Genomic DNA, 23508 nt, shown 5'->3' on the forward strand with positions numbered 1-23508 from the left:
GCATTGGTTGGCTGTGTTCAGTAATAAATGTGAGACTTTTCATTTCAAAACAAAAGTCAAATGATGTAATTCCATAGAATACCTTAATTTCTGTTTTTTGTTTTGTTTTTTTTTTTTTTTTGAGATCGAGACTCCACTGGATTCAGTGGATCACACCTGTGGTCCTGCCACTTTGGGAGGCTGAGGTGGGAGGATTGGTTGAGACCAGGAGTCTCCTGGGAATCTTCTCGTCTCCCCTAACCCAGTTAATGACAGACCTTTGTCCTTTCTGTTATGGAAAAGTCTATAGAAAACAATATCAGTGTGTCAAAGCATTATGTCTGTCACAAGCTCATGAAAGGAAAATAAAAATGACTAAGCCAGAGAGAAAAGTCAAGCTGGGAACTGTATCAGATAAACCTACCTCCCATTTTGTTTCTAAACGAGATAGCTACAAAGACTAAAAGAAAGCTACATACAGACTGGGCGCAGTGGCTCATGCCTCTAATCCTAGCACTTTGGGAGGCCGAGGCGGGCAAACCACAGTACGTCAGGAGTTCCAGACCAGCCTGACTAATATGGAGAAACCCCGTCTCTACTAAAACTACAAAATTAGCCGGGCATGGTGGCGCATGCCTGTAATCCCAGCTACTCAGGAGGCTGAGGCAGGAGAATCGCTTGAACCCAAGAGGCAGAGGTTGTGGTGAGCCGAGATTGCGCTATTGCACTCCAGCCTGGGCAACAAGAGTGAAATTCCATCTCAAAACAAAACAAAGCTATAGACTCCCCTCACAAACTGGGGACCTCAAGATCTCCACCCTAAAATAGTTCTTTTGAATTTCCCACTGCCAATGTAAACTAATAGCTTATCTTCACAGGTGTGGGACAGAACCCATCCCTCTGCACACCTGAGACAAATGCCTATCTGATTGCTTCCCCTGTCCTATTTATGTAAAAATGTAGAGTCACTGAGGCAGTCTAAGGCATAAGTGACTATTCCTCCACCCCCTCTCACATGTAAATTGTGTATTCAGGGCCAGGCATGGTGGTGGCTCACGCCTGTAATCCCAGCACTTTGGGAGGCCGAGGTGGGTGGATCCTGAGGTCAGGAGATCGAGACCATCCTGGCAAACATGAACACAGTAAAACCCTGTCTCTACTGAAAATACAAAAAATTAGCCAGGCGTGGTGGTGGAAGCCTGTAGTCCAGCTACTCGGGAGGCTGAGGCAGGAGAATGGCGTGAACCCAGGAGGCGGAGCTTGCAGTGAGTGGAGATCGGGCCACTGCACTCCAGCCTGGGTGACAGAGCGAGACTCTGTCACAGAAAAAAAAAAAAAAAAATTGTGTATTCAGTGAAAGGCTGATGAAAGACTCAATGTGATCATTTGTTATCTACGTGTGACCCAGAAGCCCCCCAATTCCAGTTATTCCACCTTTCCAGACCAAACCAATGTATAACTTACATGTTTTGATTGATGTATTATGTCTCCCTAAAATGTGTAAAACCAAACTGCAGCCTGAACACCTTGGGCACACGTTGTCAGGACCTCCTGAGGCTGTGTCACGGGGGCATTTTTAACCTTGGCAAAATAGATTTCTAAATTGATTGAGACCTAGTAGATACTTTTGGTTCACAAGCTCATGAACACAGAAGAAATCAAGATAGAATAAGAAAAAAATGAGGTGTAGTGGAAAGCACAATATCAGTTCCAAAATCTGAACTCCTTCATATTTATTCAACATAGGGAAATGCTCTTCAACTTTGTGTGGTTAGATTCCATTTGTGAAAGATACATATTTCTAATGTAGCAGGATGAGTCACAGACAAAACTCCTCAGACACCAGATTAAAGAAGGAAGAGGTTTTTTATTCAACTGGGAGTGTCAGCAGACTCGCGTCTTAAGAGCCAAGCTCCCCAAAAAAGAAATTCCTAGCCCTTTTAAGGGCTTACAGCTCTAAGGGGTCCACGTGAAAAGGTCATAATCAAGTAAGTGTGAGGAATGTGACTGGAGGCTACATACATCAGCTAACAGAACAAAAAGTTTTACAGTACTTTCTCATACAATGTCTGAAATTTACAGATAACACCAGTAGTTTTGGTCAGGGGTTAATATTATTATTATTATTTTCACCACCAGGGTCAGGTGGTGGCGCTAAGGTCGTCTAGCTATTTATCTTAGTTCTGTCTCTTTCCAACTTTTTGCTTTCTCCCTTTTCTCCTGTCTTATAAACTAGGGAAAAGGGGAGGTTGGAGAGAAGCTGGGAAGGACAACAGGAGAAGTGGTGGCCTCATTCCATACTAATATTTGATTAAAATAACCAATTCTATGTAATTTTAGCCAATTTAAATGGCAAATAATAAATGATCAATTATATACATACATAAAACTTCCTAATATTTCACTTAGTATTGCTATTACTATGTTCTTGGGACAGAAGCTCAGCCTGTCAGATACAAGAGAGTGGTGTCTCCATAATTGTGCTTAGAACTCCGTGCTGCATGAATGGATAAACTGTTAAGCAGGAACCTAGGAGAGCTAGGGTGACAAAGTTCAAGTTTATTAAACCTAGCGAAACATATTCCTTACTGCTCATGCATGAGTCACGGTCATAAGATGTTTACAGTTAAGGAAAGCAGCTTCATGATACCTGCAAAGACGAACTCCTACAGAAACACAATGTCCAAGATAACCTAATATCCGATGACAATGTATGCTTTTAAGAAGCAGGCTGGTCTCAAACTCCTGACCTCAGGTGATCCTCCCACCTCAGCCTTCCAAAGTTCTGTCATTACAGGCTTGGGCCACTGTGCCCGGCCAAAGATAGCTTTAAATCAACAAAGTAATAAGTTTTGTCACACTGTCAGCTCACCGGCAGGTAGACATAACTTAGCTTTTACTTAGGCCCCTATGTAAGAAAAACTTCATGAGGAGGCACTCCCCCAGCCTTCTGAGGACACCCTACTGTGTAACTGGTAGCTTTCAATAAACTCTCCTCACTGCATTCGGACACTTGCCTTGAATTCTTTACTACGCAAGATCCAAGAATGTTAACATGGGGTGTAGACTGTGACCTCGTTTTAGGCAACAAAATGACTGAACGTTATACAAAAACAACAATTGATCCAATTCTCATAAAAGTAGGAATTTTGTAGTCCTCATCCACCACGCCAAGCAAAGATCGACACTGTGGAGTCACCGCTCATGAGAACAAAGGGGCTGACAGCTGGGAAACATGGGTAGATGAGGGTGAGGCGCTCAGCAGCTGCCAACTGGGATTATTGAAAAGGGCAATAGGATCTTGGAAGGGGGAGAACACAGTATAAAGCGACACAAACGCTGCAGAGGCACTGGGCCTGCAAGCTTCGCATGGGGGAGCTGGAAATCCCTGACAACTGCACAATCTTGCGTGTGGATTTCAACATCCCAAAGCAACCAGATTCCTGGTGTGGCTGGACTCGGGGATAAGGTGCTGCGAAAGACAGGTTTGAAGCAGAAAGACCAAGAAAACACTCATCTGAGCCAGCCCCGGGCGCTGCATAACAACCGTGGGCAGGCCCTCCACCCTGTCTGGGCGGATTCTGGACAGTCGGCGGTGACCCGGAGGAAGAAGGGAAAGGTCGTCGAGGGGGCGGAGCCTGAACCGGTGCTTGGGCGGGGCCAGAAGGTGGAGGCCGCTTTGGAAGCCGGGCCAGGTTAGAGGGTGGGGGTGGGACCTGGAACGGGACTGGGGCGGGGCAAGAGGGAGGAGGCTGCCTTGGTGCCGCCCAGGACAGCGAGAAGGGCTGGGGCCAGAGGGTTATCATTTTTGGGGCGGGGTCTGAAAGGGGTTTTGTTCTGAAGGGCGGGGCCTGAAGGGGGGCGGATCCGGGTTCTTTCCTCAGCTGGGCCATGGCTGTCGCCTGCTGTCATACTCTTGCCCTCCAGGACTGGGTCCTCTGGGTTCTGATTGGTGGATTGTTTCTGATGTGCCGTGATATTACCCCTAATATTACATGTAGTGAGCCACCTGTACCGAACGCTTAATCGTTTTTCCTCTTAAGTTGAAAATAGTTTTAATGCAAAGAGCCTTTTTGGAGCAGGTAGAGTCATGCGTCCTGCAGGCGGGGCACGCTCCCCTCAGTCTGAAGCAGGGCGGGGTAGAGGGGCAGGGACCTCGGTAAAGGACTGGAGTAGGGCGCTGGTTGCAGCTGGGACTGACAACGAGAAGGCTTATTAAACTAAGCAGGATCCGGGGTTGAGTGGATAATGGGAACTGAAAGGTGACATGCAAAACTGCCTATTACACACAGGAGGTGAAGGACAATTCGTATTTCATGGAAATAAAGTCAGGGCCCAGAGTAGTGGCTCACATCTGTAATCCCAGTGTGTCTGGAATTGGTTCCCTCTGGTGGGTTCTTGGTCTCGCTGACTTTAAGAGTAAAGCCACAGAGCCTCGCGGTGAGTGTTACATTTCTTAAAGATGGCATGTCCAGAGTTTGTTCCTTCAGATGTTCAGATGTGTCCGGGGTTTTTTCCTTCTGGTGGGTTGTGGTCTCGCTTGACTTCAGGATTGAAGCGGCAGACCTTTGCAGTGAGTGTTACAGCTCTTGAAACTGTCGCGTCTGGGGTTGTTTTTTCCTCCTGGTGTGTTCGTGGTCTCGCTGACTTCAGGAGTGAAGCTGCAGACCTTCGCAGTAAGTGTTACAGCTCTTAAAGGTGGCACGTCTGAAGTTGTTTGTTTCTCCCAGTGGGTTCGTGGTCTCGCTGACTTCAGGAGTGAAGCCGCAGACCTTCGCAGTGAGTGTTACAGCTCATAGAGGTTGTGCGGGCCCAAAGAGGGAGCAGCAGCAAGACTCATTGTGAAAAGCGAAAGAACAAAGCTTCCACAGCGTGGAAGGAGACCTGAACAGGTTGCCGCTGCTGGCTCCGGTGGCCAGCTTTTATTCCCTTATTTGGCCCTGCCCATGTCCTGCTAATGGGTCCATTTTACAGCGTGCTGATTGGTCCATTTTTACAGAGTGCTGATTGGTGAATTTCAAACCTTTAGCTAGACACAGAGCACTGATTGGTGCATTTTTACAGAGTGCTGATTGGTGCGTTTACAAACTTTTAGCTAGACACAGAGGCCTGATTGGTGTGTTTACAATCCTTTAGCTAGTCAGAGAAGTTCTCCAAGTCCCCACCCGACCCAGAAGCCCAGCCAGCTTAACCTCTCACCAGCACTTTGAGAGGCAGAGGTGGGAGGATTTCTTGAGCCAAGGAGTTCAAGATCAGCCTGGGCAACATGATGAGACCTCGTCTCTACTAAAAAAAAAACAAGACAGCTTGGTGTGGTGGTGCACGCCTGTGGCCCCAGCTGCTCGGGGCACTTAGGTGGGAGGATCACTTGAGCCAGGGAGTTGGAGGCTGCAGTGCCCTGATCTCGCCACCACACTCTAGCTTCAGTGACAGAGCTAGACCCTGTCTCAAACAAACACGTAAATAAATGAGAGGTGTAATTCCTCCCTTGAAAATAAAGGAAGAGATTTTCTTTCCTTTCATCTCTTTTCTTAGGACACTGATTTAGAAAATTTGCAAATGGATTTTCTCTGTCTTCTGAGTTTTTTTTTTTTTTTTTTTCAGATGGAGTTTTGCTCTAGTTGTTTAGGATGGAGTGCAATTGCATGATCTTGGCTCACCGCAACCTCCGACTCCCGGATACAAGCCTGGTTTTGAACTCCTGACCTCAAGTGATTTGCCCGCCTTGGCCTCTCAATGTGCTGGGATTACAGGCATGAGCCACCGCGCCTGGTCTGAAGTGGTATTTTTTAGAAACTAACTAAACCTTTTTTCAGCGTAATGACCCAGGAATGTATTTCTGAAGGACTTGGGAGCTCTCTTTGAAAGGCAAAATACAAGGGAGACAGTACCTGTATCTCAGTAGGAAATTAAATAATTCAAACATCAAATAATTCCAATTTAAAGCTATGGCCTTCAAATAATTCTGAGCCTTTGAGGAGAGAGGCCATTTCTCTTACTGTCTCCTGTCTCTGAAGAGAAGGAGGAAGTAAAAGCTGAAAAACAACAGGAATGAATTCAGTGACAAGACCAGCCAGCGCCACTGATGACCAGGCCTGAGGTTAAAAGATTAACTGCCCCCCAACTCTAACCACATGTGCTCTTAATCTGTCATGACCTTTTCCCGTGGAACCCCTTAGAGTTGTAAACCCTTAAAAGGGCCAGGAACTCTTTCTTCGGGGAGTTCAATTCTTGAGAGGCGGGTCTGCCGACACTCCCGGCCAAATAAAGTCTTCAAAGAGCTCGGTTCTTGAGACGTGAGTTGGCCGATGCTCCCGGCTGAATAAAGCCACTTCTTTCTTTAACCGGGTGTCTGAGGGCTTTTATCCGCGGCTGGTCCTGCTACACCTTGAGAGGAATGTGCTCATGCAACCTGAGTCCAGCGGAACGCAGGCGTAACTTCTACGAATTTTCCTGGCTGGCTGCGGTGGCTTATGCCTGTAATCCCAGCACATTGGGAGGTCAAGGCGGGCAGATCACTTGAGGTCAGAAGTTCGAAACCAGCCTGGCCAACATGGTAAAACCCACTCTCTACTAAAAATGCAAAACAAAAGGCGAGGCGCGGTGGCTCACACCTGTAATCCCAGCATTTTGGAAGGCTGAGGCGGGCGGATCACAAGGTCAGGAGTTTGAGACCAGCCTGCCCAACATGGTGAAACCCTGTCACTACTAAAAATACAAAATTTAGTGGCTGGGCCAGGAGAATCGCTTGAACCCGGGAGGTGGAGGTTGCAGTGAGCAGGTGAGATCATGTCACTGCACTCCAGCCTAGGCAACAGAGCGAGACTCTGTCTCAAACAAACAAACAAACAAACAAAAAATTAGGCATGGTGGCGTGTGCCTGTAATCCCAGCTACTTGGGAGGCTGAGGCAGGAGAACTGCTTGAATCCAAGAGGTGGAGGTTGCAGTGAGCCGAGATCGCCCAACTGCACTCCAGCCTGGGCGAGTCTTGCCCTTATTTACGGGAAAAGAGTTCTCCTGTAAATAACTAGGAAGACTAAGCAGCCCCAGAGATAAGGCCTCCTGGGATCATTGTCCCTATTTATGGAGTGATAACATAACCTTCCTTGAAGTGTATGACTCCATCACCAATCAACTTGCTGCAGCCTATGCACTGGTCTTGAATGGAAAACGTGGTGATTCTGCTAAAGCTTCTCTGTCTTTCCCTGTGTGTGAAACCTTAACGTCTCTACTTGGGAACGTTGATCCCATTCATTTGGAGTTGATGTTTCCAGGTGTCTATCCTCATGCTTTGTGTTCAGATAAACTCTATACTTAATCATAAATTCTAAATGTTATTATTTACTGCTGACATCAGTTTCTGTCACATTGTAGGAGCCTCACCAGAGAGGGCACCTGTAGCCATGTTGTAAAACTCACACTTGTCAAAAAGACATGGGTTAGTGTTTCTCCCCCTCCCTCTGCATGAAGCTAATTAGCTGACACAGATGGTCACCTCCATTACCAACTAGAGCCAGGATGAACTATGTGTGACCAAGGGTGTTGTCAAGTCCTCTTCCCTGAGGACTGATTAGTGTTTATCTTGAAAACATGTACTTAATGGGTTGTATAGAACTGTGAAGTGTTTCTCTTTTTTCAACCTCTTAGCTGTTTGCCTCTATTTCCCATCACATTCTGGTCTAAGGCTTACTTATTAATAAAATGGTTTTTATTTCTTTCTCTATTATCGTCATGGAGATGTTTTGTCATTTGGGGGAAGATTTTTTTGTTTTGTTTTCAATTGTATTTTCTCAACAATTAGAAAGTGAAGTAAAAAGTATTTGGCCAGGCGCGGTGGCTCCCGCCTGTGATCCCAGCACTTTGAGGAGGCCCAGGCAGGTGGATCCCTTGAAGTCAAGAGTTTGAGACCAGACTGGCCAACATGGTGAAACTCGTCTACAAAAATACAAAAATTAGCCGGGCATGGTGGCACGCGCCTGTAATTGCAGATACTCTGGAGGCTGAAGCAGGGGAATCGCTGAAACCCAGGAGGCAGAGGCTGCAGTGAGCCGAGATCCCATCACTGCACTCTAGCCTGGGCGACAGAGAAATACTCTGTCTCAAAACAAAAGAAATAAGTAAATAAATAAAGGAATAAATCTCTTCCAAAAATATGCTGAGGCAACTAACTGGATATCCACATGGAAAAGAATACTGTTAGATCCCTATCTCACACAATCAAACTCTTATTTTAAAACGTTAAAAAAAAAAAAAGGAAAAAAAGGAGAGAAAGAGAGACAAGGAAGGGAGCCCTGCGGGAGGGGGTGTTACATTGTCGCCCAGGCTGGCCTGGACCCCCAGGCTCAGCGATCCTCCCGCCGCTGCTTCCTGAGTAACTGGGACCTCAGGCTCCCGCGCCCGCGCCCACATCCCTGCTGTGTTTATCCGGCAGGTGGTGACCTCACTCCTCGCTGGCCTGAGCATTCCGTCCCACATCCCAGGCGGTGGCCCTAGGGAAGTCTCTGCAGCTGAGCACAGGGTGGACTCTCCCTCCCAAGTGAACGGAGACTAGAAAGGGAGAGGATTTCTATTCTGTTCTGTGGGCTGTCAGCATGAAATCGTACGTTCCATCCAGGCAGGGCTTTGCATTTTACATTCCAGTTTGCATCCCCGTTCCAGACAATTCCAGGGCTTTTGAATCATGCCTCAGCCTTCCTGGCCGGTCTCGCCTCCAAAACCCGAAAACAGAGGCCCTGGGAGCCAGGCTGAGACACTCACAGGTTCCGCCACAGCCCCGCCCTCTGTCGGTTCTATAGGGTAAAGTCTCTCTGCCCCGCCCCTACCTCGCCCAGGCCCCGCCCACCTCCTCGCGGGTCCCGCCCAGGCCTGGCTTCTTTCCTGCGCGCGCAGCTTCGCGCAGACCCGGAAGCGGACCGTGTGGAGTGACTGTCCCACCGCCGCGGGTGAGTTTCGCTCTGTTTTGTATTAAGTCTGTGCTTCCCAGGTCCCTGGCGCTTCTGTACCTGGGGCGTGGGGTCTCCACTAACCTGGAAATTCTCAGCCGTCTTCCTTCACCCAGAGCAAGTTGAGACGACCCCGTGAGAGTCCGGGGGTCGCTTCCATTTGGGTTTAAGGTCGCCCTGAGGCTGGTCCCGTCCCGGGTGTTTCTGCTATAGGGCAATGTATACACTTTTTATCACGTAGTTTTCCTGCTCTGAAACTTTTTGTGACTCCTCCCGTCCCGCGCTTTTTAAAGTCCTCACCCGAGAGGTGAATTCCCGCCCTGAGCGCCTCCCAGTCTCGCCCTCGTTGGCAGCTGGAGCGCAGCGCAGCGCGGCGGCCCCCGCCCCAAGGAGGCCGCGTCCTCTGTCTGGTCCTGGGACCCTGCAGACCCCACCCTTGTCTTAAGGCGCCGTCGCGCCGCCGCCTCCCTCCTTTTGCGGGCCCTGCTGCTCCCCAGGTTCGCCTCCACAGTCACTGCTTTCCCTGAGCCCGAGTTAGGGAGGTGCCTGGGGCCTGTCCTGTGACACGGGGTGTTCTTGCCTGCCCAGCTCCAGCCCCTGGAAAATGCGCTCCCCCGGGATGCAGGCGTTTTGCTCCAAACCCTCCCGTGTCTTATCCAAAGCCTCCGGTGCTTGTGTAGGCTAAAGGGATCAGGAGACAGACGTAGAGCAGTAGAAAACCTGAGACAGAAAAGAAGAATAAAAAAGACTCATAACAGATGGCAAAGTAGAGGATGGGTGAGGGATTTGCCAGACACAGCAAATGTGGGGGGAAAAAAAAAAAAAAGGAGGAGAAAAGCAACTGGAGAAATGTAGAGAAAAGCTGGATGTACAGAGAGATGAAGGACAGAGAGCAAGGTAGGGAGAGGGACAGCAGAGAGGGAGGCTCATCAGGGTGAGGGAGAGGAGGAGGGATTTGGAGCCAGGGCAGGCAGAGCAGAGTGGTGCTGGTGGCAAGGAGAACAGAGGGAGAAGCACAGCAGGGAGGACACCTGGGGATCTGGGGTACCAGAGAGTGGGGACAGGGGGGTATAACAGGGAAGAGAGAATTTAACAGGGAGAGCAAAGGAGGCGCAGAGATGGTGTTGCGGGAAACTAAGTACTAGAGAGACCGGTATGCGGGAGACAGAACGATGTTTATTTAAGGTACGCACCGGCTCAGTGGATTTACATCTGAAAAGCTGAGCATTTCAACAAAGACAGAGTGGGGTTTTTATAAGCAGGCTTACAGAAGCAAAATAACAGCAGTTAATCATGTAATGATTGGTCACATAATCTATAGCATAGCATAACTTGTGGCCTTGCATAGCTCGTGGTCTTGTAGCTGCATTGAAAGAAAAACAAGAACAGCTAAATACAGACTTTTTTTTCTTCACTCTTGTTCTAAAGTGGGGTTGTCTGGAGCTCATTCCTTTGGCTTCAACTGCACAAAAAGCGTTATCTTATAACTGTCCTTGAAGTGAGCTTGCTAGGCAGAGGAAAACTTGTTCTTCTTTTCTTTTTAACCCTTGCCTTGCCTGTTAGTTTTTTGGAGTGAATGAATGCATATTGATTATTTAAATTTCTGCCTCAGTTTTCTCCCTTTGCTGCTTTTTATAAATAAGATTTTAATAGAAAGCACCACTATTACTGGATTCTTCATGAAAGAGCAGGTTTTCTTCTTTAGGCACAGGCTGATATTTATATGGAGCTATTAGCTGAGTGGTAGTCTGCCTAGTCACAATTGCTTCTATAGTTGATTGAACGTTCTTAACAAGGAGAGGTAAGGCAAGGGAGTATTAAACCAATTCTTAGTATTTCTAGAACCACTCCTATTAAGGTTTTGAATCTAGTGAAGGAGGAAAACCAGCCTCTAAAGAGGGACTCGGGAGTCTACTTTGTCTAAGTCTGGACTGGAACATGGGATAATTTTTTTATTCTTGCAGTTATTTCTATAACAGCCTTCCTATTGTCATCGATTTCTAGGCAGCAATTAGTTAGATTAAACTTTCTACATACTCCTCCTTCCTGGGCTAGGAGGTAGTCGAAAGCTAATCTATTTTGGTAGATGGCATTTCTCATTTTTGTGGCTTGCTGGGCCAGTAAGTCTAATGCATTTGCTGTTTCATTAGTGATGATTCCAAGTACTGCTTGCAACTTTATGATGCGGTTAAGCGTGTAAACTTAAGTGTGCCCGGCTCAATTTTTGAATTTTTAGTAGAGACAGGGTTTCATCATGTTGGCCAGGCTGGTCTCGAACTCCTGAGCTCAAGCCATCCTCACACCTCAGCCTCCTAAGTAACTGGGACCACAGACACACAGACGTGCACAACCATGCCTGGCTAAGTTTTTGTATTTTTGGTAGAGATGGGGTTTCACCATGTTGCCCAGGCCGGTCTCAAACCTGAGCTCAAGAGATCTACGCACCTCGGCCTCCCAGAGTGCTGGGATGACAGGCGTGAGCCACCGCACCCAGCCTCTGCATGTGGTTTGGTCAGGCCTGGGTCTGTGCCCTGAAGGGGAGCTCATCCCACCCCAGCTCCCCACTGCTGCAGCGTGTGTGTGGGCTTCTCCGGGAGGGGAGTGGGAGTTTTCCTGTAGGAGTTTATTGTCCCTGGTGTGGTCGGCAGCATAGGGGACCGTATGTCCTCAGGATGAGGTCTCCTTTGTATGTGTTGTTGTGTTACAGGGAGGGGATGTGTTGATTCTGAGCAATAAACAACATGTTTCTAACATTCAGGATTGACTTCTAAAGACTCTTGGTACGTGAGGAAGAAACCTGGAAGAGGAAGAGGAAAGCAAAGGAGTCAGGGATGGCTCTTCCTCAGGTGAGATGATATTCTCGGGGGATTGTTCTGTCTCCTTCCTTTCAGAAATGCTGACCTTGGCGTTTGGAATCTTCTCTGAGTCTGAAGCATCCTGCCTGACAGGTTTGCTCGCACTCACCCATGCCTTCCTCATTCCCTCTTATCTTGCTTAGATTCCATCTCCCATGATCCAGTGACATGAACTTGGGAAGAGGCTGCACTGGGCATGGTCCTGGGAAGGGCTCACACCCAGACATGGATGGAGATGGGGTGAGGGTCCCGTGGTGTCAGTGCTGTTGGGCAGCAGGGATTGTTCAGGGGCTACATCTGGATGCTCTGTCAGCTCTCTGTAGACCAGGATTAGAGCAACTGCCAATGGAAGTCATGTATTAATATGCACAAAGTACGTGGTAAATTCTAGAAAAGGTGACCAATATGGAGCAATGTTTTCTGCCTGATTTTATACTACATTTTTAGGTAATTGAGTGAGTTACTGTGTTTCTGACTCCAACTATCTTACTAATTAGAATGGAAAGTTCATACACAGACATGAATGATACAAGATGTTTTATTCCATCTTTATTTTAAGAATAGGAAATCAACCTGAATAATAGCAGGAGATTCATTAAACCATTCTTAACACATTAAGCTCATGGAGACTGTGGTGTTCCTGTGGAGAGGCTTGTGAAACAGGTGTTTTGGTTATAATTTTTATTATCAGTATTATTATATTATGATAATATTATTATATTTCACATATATGAAGTCTTGCTTTGTCGCCCAGGCTGAAGTGCAGTGGCATGATCTTGGCTCACAGCAACCTCCACCTTCCGGGTTCAAGTGATTCTCCTGCGTCAGCCTCCCGAGTAGCTGGGATTATAGGCGTGCGTCACCACGCCCAGCTAATTTTGTTGTATTTTTATTAGTGACGAGTATCACCATGTTGGCCAGGCTGGTCTCAAACTACTGACTTCAGGTGATCTGCCTGCCTCAGCTTCCTGGAGTGCTGGGATTACAGGTATAAGCCCCCATGCCCAGCCCCAATGATTATTATTAAATATATATTTTTCTTTTTTAAAAAATTATTATTATACTTTAAGTTTTAGGGTACATGTGCACAATGTGCAGGTTAGTTACATGTGTATACATGTGCCATGCTGGTGTGCTGCACCCACTAACTCATCATTTAGCATTAGGTTATCTCCTAATGCTATCCCTCCCCTCTCTCCCACCCCACAACAGTCCCCAAAATATATATTTTTCTATTTAAACATCACATAGTGAATATATTTGTTTTGTGGTAAAACTCCAAGCAAAGCTGCAGCTTATACCCTTTGCCATCAGGCAACTCCCTTCCCTGTTGCATCCTCCACCCTCCTTCCAAACTCACTGGGGAGTCGCCACTGTCAGTTCTGTGCCAGGCGTCAGAGCAAGTCTCATACACATGTATTTCTGCATCATATGAGACTTTAGAAAAAATTATTCAGTAAATTGAAAAATAACTGTTTTACAAAAATTAGCCTGGCGTGATGGCATGTGCCCCTAATCCCAGCTACTCGGGAAGCTGAGGCAGGAGAATCACTTGAACCTGGGAAGCAGACACTGCAGTGAGCTGAGATTGTGCCACTGCACCCCAGCCTGGGCACAGAGCAAGACTCCATCTCAAAAAAAAAAAAAAAAAAATTTTAGGTTTGGGGCCACATGTTCAGGTTTCTTACATAGGTAAACTAGGGTCATCGGGGTTTCTTGTTCAGGTTATTTCATCACTCTGGTGTTAAGCCCCATACCCAATAGTTATTTTTTATTTATTTATTTTTTTGAGACTGAGTTTTGCTCTTTTTGTCCAGGCTGGAGTATAATGGCATGATCTCAATTCACTGCAACCTCTGCCTCCCGGGTTCAAGTGATTCTCCTGCCTCAGCCTCCTGAGTACCTGAAATTACAGGGGCCTGCTACCATGCCTTGATAATTTTTGTATTTTTAGTAGAGACAGGGTTTCACCATGTGGGCCAGGCTGATCTTGAACTCCTGACATTTGATCTGCCTGCCTCGGCCACTCAAAGTGGTGGGATTACAGGCATGAGCCACCGCATCTGGCCCCCAATAGTTATTTTTTCTGCTCCTCTCCTTCCTCCCACCCTCCACCCTCAAGTAGACGCCAGTGTCTGTTGTTTTCTTTGTGCTCCAGTAAATATTTTACTTTGATATTTGATCCTGCTAGTTGTGAAAATTTACATGTTCTCATGTTAGTAAACGTGGATAGCTTGCTCTTTGACATCTGCATTGGAAATTGGCTGAATGACAAATGGGCCTTTGCAACTTTTCCCTGTATAAAGAGTGCCATAGTGGCTGCCTCTGTGCACACCCGCGTTACTACAGATATCTGAAGATTCCTCCAGGTCAGGCAGTTGAAAGGGTGATTGCTTCCTCTAGGATGAGGCATTTCCTGTTTTCTTAGATCTGACAAGATTCCCCCCTGCCCCCAACCGCCAATGTATCCTTTTGCAGCAAGATGAGATTCCTCTTCAGTTCAACAAAACTTGCTATTTTTTATATTTTTAAAGCCTTTATATGTATACACACCCACACACACAATATACACACACACATATACATATACATACATATACACATGCACAAATATATATATTTTGAACAACTTTTCCATTTTGAAAATCTGGGGAAAATGACAACCCTTTGTATTAACATCTAGTTTTTTGTGAGTCTGTGTAGGTTTCATTATTTGTTGACATATATATGTATACACACATACATAAAATGGATTTTCATACTTTGAGTAATCTAGTTTTCATATATTTTCTTTTGTTTTGAGACTGGGTCTTACTGTGTTGCCCAGGCTGGAGCACAGTGGCACGATCTTAGCTCACTGAAACCTCCACCCTGAGGCTCAAGCCATCCTCCTACCTCAGGCTCCCAAGTAGCTGGGAACCACAGGTGCCTGCCACCATGCCTCGCTAATTCGCTAATTTTTTTTTTTTTTTTGGAGATGGAGTATCTGTTGCCCAGACTGTAGTGCAGTGGTGCGATTTCGGATCATTGCAACCTCTGCATCCTGGGATCAAGCAATTCTCCTGCATCAGCCTCCCAGGTAGCTGGGATAACAGGCATGTGCCACTGCGCCCAGCCAGATTTTAGTTTCTCATCTTTCACTGTGAACGTTGTCATCTCTGAAGACATCACTCATACTCTGCTTCATCTAGATACTGAATGTCACTTGGTGTGTCAATGTTTCTGGGCCGGGCACGGTGTCTGCACGGTAATCCCAGCACTTTGGGAGGCCGAGGCTGGCGGATCAAGAGGTCAGGAGATCGAGACCATCCTGGCTAACACGGTGAAACCCCGTCTCTACTAAAAATACAAAAAATTAGCCGGGTGTGGTGGCGGGTGCCTGTAGTCCCAGCTACTCGGGAAGCTGAGGCAGGAGAATGGCATGAACCCGGGAGGCAGAACTTGGAGTGAGCTGAGATCGCGCCACTGCACTCCAGCCTGGGCGACAGAGCGAGACTCCGTCTCCAAAAAATAAAAATAAAAAAAGAACGTTTCTGGGCCGGGCACGGTGGATCATGCATGTAATTCCAGCACTTTGAGAGGCTGAGTCAGGCAGATCAGGAGATGAGGAGTTTGAGACCAAACTGACCAATATGGTGAAACCCCATTTCTGCTAAAAATACAAAAATTAACTGGTTGTGGTGGCACGTGCCTATAATTTCAGCTACTCAGGAGGCTAAGGCAGGAGAATCGTTTGATCCTGGGACTTGGAGGTTGCATTGAGCAGAGACTGTGCCATTGCACTCCAGGCTGGGCAACAGAGTGAGACTCCACCTTTAAAAAAAAAAAAGAACTTTAGTAAAACACAACTGGGAAGACAAAATGCGGTGAAAAATCCCTTACTCAGATTTGTTAGAATATTCACTGCATTTAAATCCATGCTTTCCCCTCTCTCCTCTTCTCATTTTCTGTAAAGATAAGAACTCCTCCCATAACCATTTGGTTAAAATGTGTTTTCATTTCAGGGTCTATTGACATTCAGGGACGTGGCCATAGAATTCTCTCAGGAGGAGTGGAAATGCCTGGACCCTGCTCAGAGGACTCTATACAGGGATGTGATGTTGGAGAATTATAGGAACCTGGTCTCCCTGGGTGAGGATGACTTCCCTCCTGGGGATGTGCCCTTGCGTATCTTTGTATTTTCTCTCCTTTTTTTTTTTTTTTGAGATGGAGTCTCGCTCTGTCGCCCAGGCTGGAGTGCTGTGGCATGATCTCGGCTCACGGCCAGCTCCACCTCCCGGGTTCACGCCATTCTCCTACCTCAGCCTCCCAAGTAGCTGGGACTACAGGCGCCCACCAACATGCCTGGCTAATTTTTTGTACTATTTTTTACTAGAGACGGAGTTTCACCATGTTAGCCAGGATGGCCTGGAAATCCTGACCTCGTGATCCACACACCTCGGCCTCCCAAAGTGCTGAGACTACAGGCATAAGCCACCGTGCCCGGCCCATATTTTCTCTTGTTTTTAGATAAAGTGTCTCTCTCTGTCAGCCCGGGTGGAGTACAATGGTGTGATCATGGCTCACTGCAATCTTGAATTCCTGGGCTCAAGTGATTGTCCCACCTGAGCCTCCCCTGGTAGCTGGTACAGGTGCATGCAACCATGTCGGGCAACTTTTTTAGTTTGTTTTTTTTCCAGACAGGGTCTTGCTGTGTTGTTGAAATTCATCCTGATCTCCTGGGCTCCAGAGATCCTCCTCAGTCTCCCGAGTAGCTGGGATTACAGGCGCCAAACCCCATACCTAATTATTGGCTTTTATTTTAAAAATTTTTGCATATGTGCGGCTGGGCATGGTGGCTCACACCTGTAATCCCAGCACTTTGGGAGGCTGAGGTGGGTGGATCACGAGGTCAGGAGATCAAGACCACCCTGGCCAACAGGGTGAAACCCCCTCTCTACTAAAAATACAAAAATTAGCCGGGTGTGGTGGCACGTGCCTGTAATCCAGGCTGAGACAACAAAATCACATGAACCCGGGAGTCAGAGGTTGCAGTGAGCCAAGATTGCCACTGCACTCCGGACTGGCGACAGAGCGGGACTCTGTCTCAAAAAAAAAAAGAAAAAAAAATTTCATATGTGTGTCCTTAAGGCTGACTCTGTGAGTCTCTTGTAGATAACATGTAGTTGATTCCTGTTGATTCAGCCAGTCTTTGCCTTCTGAGTGCAGATTAAATACTTACAGTTGAAGTATTACTGATGGAGAAGACCTTACCCTTGTGATTCTGTTACATATTATCTGTATTTATTGTAGGTTTTTTTGTTCTTCATTTCTCATTTACTACTTTTTGTGTTTATTTGCTTTTTTGTGTAGACATGCTTTGACTCATTGACTTTTGTTTGTTTGTTTGTTTATGATGGAGTCTTACTCTGTCCCCAAGGCTACAGTTCAATGGTACGATCTTGGCTCACCGCAGCCAGCTCCGCCTTTCAGGCTCAAACAATTTTTGTGCCCCAGTGGCTCACACCTATAATCCCAGCACTTCGGGAGGCCGAGGCAGGCAAATCACCTGAGGTCAGGAGTTCAAAACCAGCCTGCCTAACATGGCGAAACTCCGTCTCTACTAAAACACAAAAATTAGCCGGACACTGTGGTGGGCGCCTGTAATCCTGCTACTCAAGAGTCTAATGCAGGAGAGTCACTTGAACCCTGGAGGTGGAGGGTGAAGTGAGCCGAGATTGTGCCACTGCAGTCCAGCCTGGGTGACAGCACGAGACTCTGTCTCAAAAAAAAAAAAAAAACAACAACAAAATTCCATAACCTGCAAAAGCCACTCTTTCTCTACTAGAACTCTGTATTTATGTCAGAATTATTTCTCTGTATGTTGCATTCGCATTAACATATATGTAGTGTTTTTTCATGCTTTTTTCTTCTAAATAACAGAAAAAAAGTTGAATTATCTAGAGAAGGTATACTTATACCAGTTTCTGTATGTGTCCTGTTATTTGCCTATTCATTTATTTATTTCTTTGTTGATGAGATGAAGTTTTGTTCTTGTCGCCCATGATGGAGTGCAATGGTACAATCTCGGGTCACTCCAACCTCCAACTCCCATGTTCAAGCAATTCTCCTGCCTCAGTGTCCTGAGTAGCTGGGATTACAGACATGTGCCACCACACCTAGCTAATTTTGTATTTTAATAGACACAGGCTTTCTCCTTTTTGGTCAGGCTGGTCCCGAACCCCTGCCCTAAAGTGATCCACCAACCTCGGCCTCCTAAACTACTGGGATTATAGGTGTGAACCACCGTGCCCGGCCTGTCTTTTTATTTACCTTTACTGGAGAACTTTATATATATTTGTGGGTTGGAGATACTCTTTAGAATTCTTTCATTTCTTTCTTTTTTTCTTTTTAAGACGGAGTCTCGGTCTGTCACCCAGGCTGGAGTGCAGTGGTGCGATCTTGGCTAACTGCAGCCTCTGCCTCCCAGGTTCAAGTGATTCTCCTACTTCAGTCTCCCAAGTAGCTGGGACTACAGGCACATGCCACCACACCTGGCTAATTTGTGTGTGTGTGTGTGTTTGTGTAGAAATGGGGTTTCACCCTGTTAGCCAGGATGTTCTTCATCTCCTGACCTCGTGATCCTCTTGCCTCAGCCTCCCAAAGTGCTGGGATTACAGGCGTGAACCACCATGCCTGGCCAGCCTCAAAGTTTTTAAAACATGTAATTGCTATAGATGGCTTCAAGTATTGCAAGATTTATGGTACAGGCTCTAAACTTCCTTTGTTTAATCAGATTTGTCAGCCTTCAGTGATGTTGATGATGAGATGCTCCTGTTCCTGCCTCAGTCATTTCACTGTCAGAAATAGCTTAGACTGGCCACCCGAGGTGGCTCACACCTCTAATCCCAACAGTTTGGGATGCCAAGGTGGGCAGATCGCTTGAAGTCAGGAGTTTGAGACCAGTCTTGCCAACGTGGTGAAACCTCACATCTACTAAATACAAGAATTTGGCCGGGCACGGTGGCTCAAGCCAGTTATCCCAGCACTTTGGGAGGCCAAGAAGGGCAGATCACCTGAGGTCAGGAGTTCAAGACCAGCCTGGCCAACATGGTGAAACCCCGTCTCTACTAAAAATACAAAAATTAGCTGAGCGTGGTGGTGCACGGCTGTTATCCCAAGTACTCGAGAGGCCGAGGTAGGAGAATCACTAGAACCCGGGAGGTGGAGGTTGCAGTGAGCCAAGATTGACCCACTACACTCCAGTCCAGGCAACAAAGTAAGACTCCGGGCTGAGGTGGGAGAATCATGCCACTACACTCCAGCATGGGTGATAACGTGTGACTCAGTCTCAAACACAAACAAAAAGAGAAATAGCTTGAACTGGGAGGCTTCAGACACAGAAATTTATTTCTCATGAATTTGGAAAGTGGGAAATCCAAGAGCAAGGTGCCAGCCAAATTGGTTCCTGGTGAGAGCATTCTTCATGGTTTAGCCCAGCCATCTTCCTGCCGTGTCCTGACATGGTGGAAACAGGAACAGGCAACGAGCTCTTTAATATCTCTCTTTATGAAAGCACAGGTCCTATTCACGAGTAGTCAACACCTGTGACCAAATTGTCTCAAAGGCCCCATCTGCAGAACATCCTTTTGGAGAATAAGAACTCTGAACATGGCTTTTGGCCAATATGAACATTCAGACCAGGGAGGCTGCATCATATTGTTTATGTTTTTATTGTATGATTTGATTTATAAAATGTTTTCACTGATCTCAGTTTAAAAATTTTCCCAGTACACATTCTATGTTTTATATTTTGTGCATAGTGAACTAGATAATTAATACCAACAATGCATATATATGTATGTGTGTGTGTGTGTGTGTGTGTATATATATATATATAATTGCAGTATTGCCTGGCTGTTTCATAAATGTAGTTGTGACATCATAATTGCACCCTCTGACACCGTTAGTCAATTTTTTTTTTTTTTTTTGGAGATGAAATCTCACTCTGTCACTCAGCTGGAGTGCAATGGTGCAATCTCGGCTCACTACAACCTCCACCTCCTGGGTTCAAATGATTCTCCTGCCTCAGCCTTCCAAGTAGCTGAGATTACAGGCACCCGCCACCATGCCCAGCTAATCTTTTTGTATTTTTAGTAGAGTGGGGATTTCACCATGTTGGCCAGGCTACTCTTGAACTCCTCACCTCATGATCTGCCCACCTCAGCCTCCCAAAGTGCTGGGATTACAGACCTGAGCCACCGTGTCCAGCCGTTAGTCAATTCTTACTCCTTATAATGCTGTGTATTTTTTTGACCTCATAAGTCAGAAGGTAGTGATCTTAACATGTATTTCAGTTCTTATATTGTGTGCTGGTGGCAAGTAGAAGTTGTGGCATTTTTCTTAACAGGGAATTGTTTAGAATTTTGCATGTTGTATAAATGTACTTATTCTTTGCTTCCTGGTTTTATGGGTTACAATATTTTACTAATAAATTTTTATGATTGTACATGAGGCTTTTCGGTATGTGGTATGCAATATAACTGACACAGTCCACTAGTTAATGTCACACAGTGCCACCAGACCCTGTGGCTCACGCCTGCAATCCCAGGACTTTGGGAAGCTGAGGTGGCTGGATCACTTGAGGTCATAAGTTCGAGGCCAGCCTGGCCAACATGTTGAAACCCTATCTCTACTAAAAATACAAAAATTAGCCAAACGTGGTAGTATGTGCCTGTAATCACAGGTACTCAGGAGGCTGAGGCAGGAGAATGGCTTGAACCCAAAAGGTGGAGGTTGCAGTGAGCTGAGATCGGGCCATTGAACTCCAGGCGGTTGTGACAGAGTGAAACTTCATCTCAAAAATATAAAAATAAAAAATTTGTTTAAAAATGTCAAAACGTGCCTTTTCTGCAAGGATATAGGTAATTTTATGACAGTTATTCAGAAAAACATTGTATTAACATTTTTTTTGAAGATGGAATCTCACTTTGTCACCCAGGCTGAAGTACAGTGGCACAGTCTCAGCTCACTGCAACCTCTGCCTCTTGGGTTCAAACGATTCTTGTGCCTCGTGAGTCCCATGAGTACGTGGGACTAAAAATGTGGGACTAAAAAGATGAAAAATTACATTTTGTAATCTTTTCTTATCTTCTCAGTGCTATGATTGTTTGACAATACAGAATTTCCTTTGATTTTGGTTATCCTGACATGATCTTGTTGTGGATTATTTTCCAACACAGTACATCATGTGGTCGTTTAGCATCTATTTGTATACAGTAAATATGCTGTAAATATGAAGAATATATACTTTTCATTGATGTGACAGTGATATGTTTTTTACAAACTGTTAGACACTTTAGGGTCACAATGGAAAAATATTCCTTACTTTAGGCTACACGTTTTTGTGCCCTGTCAGTGTTTTGTCACGATATTGGAAATAGACTTCCGTAAAAATAATTTGAAGCACATGTAATCACCCTTTATTTGTTAAAGAATCTTATGCTTTTCTGTTCCTAAACTTTGAGGGTCATGTTTGGAAAGTTTAAAATAAGTATTGTTTTTTGTGTCATATTTACACATTTCAGCATTATTTACCATCTATACTTAATTTGAAACCTTTTGGTGTGTATACTTTTTAGATATCTCTTCCAAATGCATGATGAAGGAGTTCTCGTCAACAGCACAAGGCAATAGAGAAGTGTTCCATGCAGGGACATCTCAAAGACATGAAAGTCATCACAATGGAGATTTTTGTTTCCAGGATATTGATAAAGATATTCATGACATTGAGTTTCAGTGGCAAGAAGATGAAAGAAATGGCCATGAAGCACTCATGACAAAAATCAAAAAGTTGACAGGTAGTACAGAGCGATATGATCAAAATTATGCTGGAAACAAGCCTGTTAAATATCAGCTTGGATTCAGCTTTCATTTGCATCTGCCTGAACTGCACATATTTCACACTGAAGAGAAAATTGATAATCAAGTTGTGAAGTCTATCCACGATGCTTCCTTGGTTTCAACAGCCCAAAGAATTTCTTGTAGGCCTGAAACCCATATTTCTAATGACTATGGGAATAATTTCCTGAATTCTTCATTATTCACACAAAAACAGGAAGTACATATGAGAGAAAAATCTTTCCAATGCAATGACAGTGGCAAAGCCTATAATTGTAGCTCACTCTTAAGGAAACATCAGTTAATCCATTTAGGAGAGAAACAATATAAATGTGATATATGTGGCAAGGTCTTTAATTCGAAGCGATACGTTGCACGCCATCGTAGATGTCACACTGGTGAGAAACCTTACAAGTGTAATGAGTGTGGCAAGACCTTCAGTCAGACATATTACCTAACATGCCATCGTAGACTTCATACTGGAGAGAAACCTTACAAATGTGAAGAATGTGACAAAGCTTTCCATTTCAAATCAAAGCTTCAAATACATAGGAGAATTCATACTGGAGAGAAACCGTACAAGTGTAATGAGTGTGGCAAGACCTTTAGTCAGAAGTCGTACCTTACATGCCATCGTAGGCTTCATACTGGAGAGAAACCTTACAAGTGTAATGAGTGTGGCAAGACCTTTAGTCGGAAGTCACATTTTACATGCCATCATAGAGTTCATACTGGAGAGAAACCTTACAAGTGTAATGAGTGTGGCAAGACCTTTAGTCACAAGTCATCTCTTACATACCATCGTAGACTTCATACTGAAGAGAAACCTTACAAGTGTAATGAGTGTGGCAAGACCTTCAATCAGCAGTTAACCCTTAACATTTGTAGACTTCATAGTGGAGAGAAACCTTACAAATGTGAAGAATGTGACAAAGCTTACAGTTTCAAATCAAACCTTGAAAGACATAGGAGAATTTATACCGGAGAGAAACTACACGTGTAATGAGTGTGGTAAGACCTTCAATCAGGAGTTAACCCTTACATGCCATCGTAGGCTTCATAGTGGAGAGAAACCTTACAAATATGAAGAACTTGACAAAGCTTACAATTTCAAATCAAACCTTGAAATACATCAGAAAATTCGTACTGAAGAGAATCTTACAAGTGTAATGAGTGTGGCAAGACCTTGAGTCATACGTCATCCTTTGTGTACCATCGTAAACTTCATAGTGGAGAGAAACCTTACAAATGTGAAGAATGTGAAGAAGCTTTCTGTTTCAAATCCAACCTTGAAAGACATAGGAGAATTCACACTGGTGAGAAACCTTACAGGTGTAATGAGTGTGGCAAGACCTTCAGCCAGACCTCATCCCTTACATGCCATCATAGACTTCATACTGGAGAGAAACCTCACAAATGTGAAGAATTTGACAAAGTTTTCCATTTCAAATCAAACCTTGAAAGACAAAGGAGAATTCATACTGGAGAGAAACCATACAAGTGTAATGAGTGTGGCAAGACCTTTAGTCAGAACTCATACCTTACACGCCATCGTAGACTTCATACTGGAGGATACCTTACAAATGTAATGAGTGTGGCAAGACCTTTAGTCAGAACTCATACCTTACATGCCATCATAGACCATACTGGAGAGGTACCTTAAAAGTGTAGTGAGTGTGGCAAGACCTTTAGTCTGAAGTCATACCTTACGCACCATCGTAGACTTCATACTGGAGAGGTACCTTACAAGGATAATGAGTGTAGAAAAACCTTTCATGGGCAGTCAGCATTTTACAAATGTAATGATTGTCACCAAGTCTTGAGTAATGCTACAACTATTGCAAATCATTGG

General features: G+C 45.3%; 1 protein-coding gene across 1 annotated transcript; it reads left to right on the top strand.

Annotated features, from left to right (window-relative positions):
- The first annotated feature begins 8849 nt into the window (after positions 1–8849).
- LOC748741 (zinc finger protein 765-like) lies at positions 8850–23474 on the top strand. The gene is given in 7 exon segments (XM_054672608.2): positions 8850–8922; positions 11681–11768; positions 15782–15908; positions 21398–22646; positions 22648–22811; positions 22814–23227; positions 23230–23474. Coding segments are annotated over 6 exon segments (2067 nt in total). The 5' UTR covers positions 8850–8922; positions 11681–11753; the 3' UTR covers positions 23328–23474.
- Positions 23475–23508: the final 34 nt, after the last annotated feature.

This window comes from Pan troglodytes, chromosome 20 (assembly GCF_028858775.2).
Source record: "Pan troglodytes isolate AG18354 chromosome 20, NHGRI_mPanTro3-v2.0_pri, whole genome shotgun sequence".
In the NCBI taxonomy this organism is placed as follows: domain Eukaryota; kingdom Metazoa; phylum Chordata; class Mammalia; order Primates; family Hominidae; genus Pan; species Pan troglodytes.